Consider the following 5,632-nt stretch of genomic DNA (forward strand, 5'->3'; position numbering starts at 1 on the left):
CGAGGTCTGTGCTCGGTAACAGAGATGACAGAGCTGAGCTGCAGTGCTGCTGCCATTGAAGAGCTGTGGTTTACAAAAGAAGATGAGAAGGCAGTGTTGTGTTGATGCTTGGGAGTCTCGTGATGATTCATGGCTGCTGTGACTCGGGATGAAAGAATGACGGTGGAGTGTAATGAGTTGATGGAGCTGTGATTTATCAACAAAGAAAGAGTAGGGATATCGATGGCTTATGGAGATGGTGATTATCTTGCTGATACGAGTTTGGAGGAAACAAGAATGATGAAGAGAAGAAAGGGTGAAAATTACGTGGAGTTGTGGGTCTGTCTTGTGCTCGTTGCAGCTGAGCCAAATGCAACTGGCCAACTGCCAGGAAACTAGTTGGGTCTGTTGTTTCATCCGCGAAAACAGAGGTGGGAAGATAAGCCGCTATCTTCAATTTGGTGATGATGGATAGATACGATACTGGAGATTCAAGAGGTTATGGTGGTTAGGAAGCTTGGGTAGTTATCTGAAGTACAGAACTTGCGAGAGAATTCAGCTAGAGAAAGTATTTTGATAAGTTTTAGAAGCTAGAAAACAGCCACCGACTAGTGCTTTTGCCGTCGATTTTCAAGATGAACGGCTGTGGATTAATATGAGTTTAGGTCTTAAGTCTGTTAAAAAGAGTGAGATGTTTATCAGATTCGAATTTACAGGGAGAAAAATCTATAAATAGAGGGTCGAGTAACTCTCAGAAAGCATCTCCTCACCCTAGTTTTCACGCCCATAACCTGTTCGCAGAAAGTTCCCAGAGAAACCCAGAAGTTGTAGGAGTCCAACTTATGCAGCAGTAGCTGTATGTCTCTTGCAACGTCTTTGCAGTAGCTGAAGATCCAGCAACTATAGAGGCAGCAGCTAAAACCCTTCTGCGACTACTGTGGTTTGATTTCTTATCTTTTCTCTACTTTGATTGCTAAAAATTATGACTAGCTAATTCTTTTAATTGGTTAGGGATGTAACCTAAAATCACAAACATGTTATTTGATTAATGCATTGATTTTTCATTCACCTTCTTATTTATCGTTCAAGTTTTACTAATTATAATAATTTTATGATTTTGTTCATGTAATATGGTGAGTTGTTTTGCATGTTTAAGTCGCGAATTAAATATCATAATAACTTATCTATCGCTAATTAGAAGTCTTAGGTAATTTTATCAAGATTCTAATAATTAGTAGTAATTTGTGATCACTAGTGGTGTGAATCGTGAAGGAAGTCACAAGTAAAACTTGGCCTAGGTTGAATATATCACGATTGTGTTTGTATTGCCTATGAATAACCCGTCTCATAGATTTTAAAGCTTTCCTCGAGTTGAATCTTCTAGCGATAAGCATTAGGTTATTTGTTGGAAAAGAGTTCATATAATTGCGATTGCATTATTTGTTGATTTGTGGAGACGGAACGAAGTATATACACTGATTGGGGATACTTTAGGGTTATCGGTGAATGAGTGTGTGAATGATGCTTGATTTATTAACATGTATGGTGATGGACGACGAATTCCTTAACCATCTTTTTCCTCTGATATTTTCTTAAAACATTTTTAACTTTCGTTTTTAATTTAAATTTATTAAAAAACAACAAACTCCCCCCAGTTTACTTAAGTCTTCAAATACGAATAGCAACCCACATCTCTCTGTGGAACGAATCCGTTCTTATAACTATACTATTATTTATAATTGTGAAGTAAAAGAACTTAAATTATTTTTGCTTGGCTGACAACCGACCAAATTTTGACGCCGCTGCCGGGGAGGCATAGCGGAATGTTATTTTTTTTTGATTTCTTATTTTTGTTTTTAATTTTGTTTTTGAGAATCTTGTTTCAGGTACTTGATCTCTGGCACCCAAACGTTGGGATTACCCAAGGTGTGAAATTTCAACTCGCAGAGGAACAATACTACAAGAACCTCAATCACAACAAAAAGAGATGGTTGGCGGAACGAACAACCAAAACACTGGCAACCAGAGAAACCAAGGGAACCAGGGAAATGGCGCCGCTCCACCACCTCCACCTCCAAGGAGGACACTCAAAGATCTAACATCCCCATCGTTTGATCAACAAAAGTTGTGCGTTAACTTGGAAGAATCAATTGAGCTCAAATCTCAGTTGATTCATTGGTTACCGAAGTTTAAAGGGCTTTCAGGAGACGATCCAAATCGTCATTTACTACTGTTTCAACATAGGTTGACAAGTTTGAAGCCAAATGGAACTGATCAAGGAAGAGCTTTACTGACAGCTTTCCCGTTCTCTTTGATTGATTCTGCAGAAGAATGGTTTTATAGTCTTCCACCTGGAAGTATCACAACGTGGAATGAGATGCAGAAAGCACTTTTAGAAAAGTACTTTCCCGCCTCTACAGCAGCAACTATTCGTAAAGAAATTAGTGGGATTGAACAAATTACTGGTGAGACTCTTTACGACTATTGAGAACGGTACAAGAAGTTGTTAGCGAGCTGCCCACATCATCAAATCTCTGAGCAACTCATAATGTAGTATTTTTTACCATGGTTTGATCCAATCCGAAAGAAATCTTATCGATGATGCTAGTGGTGGTGCTTTGACGAACAAAAACATTGACGAAGCGACAGATTTGATCGAGAATATGGCTGCAAACACGCAACAATTCAACACAAGAGGTGTGTCAATGAGTCGAAGGGTTAATGAGGTTACTTCTTCACCGCACTTAGAAAATAGGATTGGTAACATAGAGAAGATGATGCAACAAATGGCCTCAGTAATCATTCCCTCTTATGAAGAAGAAGCTGAACAAGCGAATGCAGTATTCCCAAATCAGCAGAGGCAACAATACAATCCTTATTCGAACACTTATAATCCATGGTGGAGAGATCATCCCCATTTCATCTACGCAAACAAGCAAGCAACAACTCCAGGTCCGATTTTTAATCGTCCTAGTGGTTTCCAACAAAAACAACAACAAGCTCAGAATTCAGAATCATCGGAGATGCTTTCCATGATGAAGAATCTAACCACAATGGTGCAGAAAAATCAGCAAATGACTGATGGTGCAATCAAGGAGTTTCAGACACAAATGAGCACCATGGCAGGAAGATTGAACCATTTGGAGAAGCAGAATAGTGGGAAACTCCCTTCTCAACCTCTTAACCCAAGAGATTCTGTCAACGCTGTGACATTGAGAAGTGGTACACGAACTGTGCAACCAGAAGATGCTGAGAAAAGTAAAGAACCTAAGGGGCCGATTTTGGAGACAGAGGTTACTGACCCTTCCCAAACCAAAGAGGTACGTAAAACAAACTCTAAACCCCCTGTTTCCACTTACGTTCCTCCTTTGCCTTTTCCTCGCAGGTTTGCTAACTCTAAAAAAACGGAACAAGATAAGGAAATTTTAGATATTTTCAGGAAGATTCATGTGAACATTCCACTGATAGATGCGATTAAACAAGTCCCTAAGTATGCGAGAATTCTTAAGGACCTGTGCACAAATAAGCAATGGTTGACCGGTAATGAGGTAATGAAAGTGGGGGAAAATGCTTTAGCTATCTTGTAAAAGAAACTCCCACTTAAATGTAAAGACCCCGGTAGTTTTGATATTCCTGTTGTTATTGGTAACACACAGTTTAAAAAGGCTATGCTTGATTTAGGAGCATCCTTAAATGTTATGCCTGCATCTATATATGAATATCTTAAATTTAGGTCCTTTAAAAGAAACCGGAATTACTTTACAATTGGCTGACCATTCTAACGTGTACCCTAGAGGTATTATTAAGGATGTGCTTGTGCAGGTAAACCAACTAATTTTTCCAGCGGATTTCTGTGTGTTGGAGATGACAGATGGATCAACTGACACATCTCTACTTTTACTTCTTGGACGACCATTTATGAGCACGGCTAGAACTAAAATTGATGTGCATGATGGTTCGTTGACTATGAAACTTGATGGAGAAGTAATACGTTTCAACATTAATGAAACGATGAGATATCCTAGTGATGTCCACTCTTGCTTCTCCATTGACGTAATTGATACTTTGTCTCAGCAAATGTTCAATATGGATGGGGAGGATGCGCTTAAAACCGTGTTGACTACACCCATTGATGATGGTTTGGAGTGTGGTGACGTAATCAAGGATACTATTGGCTCACTTAACTCTTTGCAAGAAAAATCAGCACACGAGAGCGTTTCCTTTATATCTTTACCAGTATCTAATGAAAAACTTGTGCCATCTATCTTGCAGGATCCAAAGATAGAACTGAAACCTCTTCCAAATCACCTAAAATACTTGTATTTAGGTGATAAAGAGGAGTTACCAGTAATAGTTTCTAAGGAACTAACTGAATTGCAGGAACAAAGACTTCTTCGAGTGTTGAGGGAGTACAAAACAACCATAGGATGGACAATTGCTGATATCAAGGGAATAAGCCCATCGACATGCATGCACAAAATACGACTTGAGGATGAGGTAAAACCTACAAGGGAAGCTCAACGCCGATTGAATCCTCCAATGATGGAAGTCGTAAAAAAAGAATTCTGAAGTTGTTAGACGTGGGAGTTATCTGTAGGATCAGAATCTCGCAGCAATAATGCCTCAGCGAAATTATGAACAACACAACACAACAGCGTCGCAGAACAATTTCAGAAATGACACAATAAACGACGTCAACTAAAATCGTGAGAAAAATGTGATGGTTCTGCAAATATTAGGAAGTGTGCGAGATTGACATTTGTAAGGTTGCGAGAATGTCGCAAACCATATCCGAAAATAAAGGACAGATTAGCTGTCATCCACTATGTACTTCCCTATAAATAGTCGTTCAGTTGTAAAGAAAAGGGAGAGAGATCTTTCTGGGTGAGAAACAAGTAAATAGGAGAGAGAAAATCTAGAGCAGTGGTTATTCTTGATTCCTTTATCTTTTCTTGTAAGATTGTTCAAAGATTCATCAATAAAATTAAGATTGTTAATCTAAAATGAGTTGAGTGTTAATGAAATCATATGAGGGATGTAGTGTAGGATTTCCTGCAACTACATAATGGCGCTAGAAACAGGGAACATTGAAGATTATTCTAGAAAAAATTGAAGATTAATATTGAGATTTGTAAAGATTTGGAGTGATTGATTAAGAATTTTACATAATTTCTTGCAATTCGTTAACATTGAAGAAATGTCTAGAAGAAGAAATACATCAGAACAACCAACTACTGTTTGAGGAAGCAAGAGAATTGCTGGAAGGGAAAGGAGTGAAATGGGAGAATCTACTAGAATGAGAAGTAATAGAGAAAATCAAATTCAACCACCAGTTCAACAAACACTAGTACAAGGGAGGAATACAGATTATGATAGGGTGAGTATACACACTTGGCAATCAAATTCAGCAGATGAAGTAGAAGAAGAGCAACAAACCAGAAACCATAGACAGGAAGAGAGAAATCAAGAAGAAGATGAAGGAATAATTCATGGAGATGAGGAAATTAGAGCGTTAGAAACGTTGAGACGAAGAGTACACGAAGAAAGAAGAGCTGAGGCAGAAGAACGTGCGAATTTAACAAGGAAAAATCACGAATTGAGGATGGAAAATATGAGACTACATAGTAGAAGATCGATAAGTATTAAAAAATCA

At 38.4% G+C, this 5,632-nt stretch overlaps 1 protein-coding gene across 1 annotated transcript; it reads left to right on the forward strand.

Moving 5' to 3' along the window:
- The first annotated feature begins 2,642 nt into the window (after positions 1–2,642).
- On the forward strand, positions 2,643–4,548 carry LOC113295484. Its single transcript, XM_026543817.1, has 3 exons — positions 2,643–3,519; positions 3,713–3,963; positions 4,054–4,548. The coding sequence occupies exons 1-3, from the start codon at positions 2,643–2,645 to the stop codon at positions 4,546–4,548; spliced, it is 1,623 nt and encodes a 540-aa protein (XP_026399602.1).
- The last annotated feature ends 1,084 nt before the right edge of the window (positions 4,549–5,632 follow it).

The sequence above is a fragment of the Papaver somniferum genome, chromosome 7, assembly GCF_003573695.1.
Source record: "Papaver somniferum cultivar HN1 chromosome 7, ASM357369v1, whole genome shotgun sequence".
Lineage (NCBI taxonomy): Eukaryota > Viridiplantae > Streptophyta > Magnoliopsida > Ranunculales > Papaveraceae > Papaver > Papaver somniferum.

Coding starts and splice junctions, on each gene's coding strand:
- LOC113295484 (XM_026543817.1), top strand. CDS start 2,643: ATGGCTGCAAACACGCAACAATTCAACACAAGAGGTGTGTCAATGAGT. Junction 3,520..3,712: donor AAATAAGCAATGGTTGACCG/GTAATGAGGTAA, acceptor TCTTAAATTTAG/GTCCTTTAAAAGAAACCGGA. Junction 3,964..4,053: donor CTATGAAACTTGATGGAGAA/GTAATACGTTTC, acceptor ACTTTGTCTCAG/CAAATGTTCAATATGGATGG.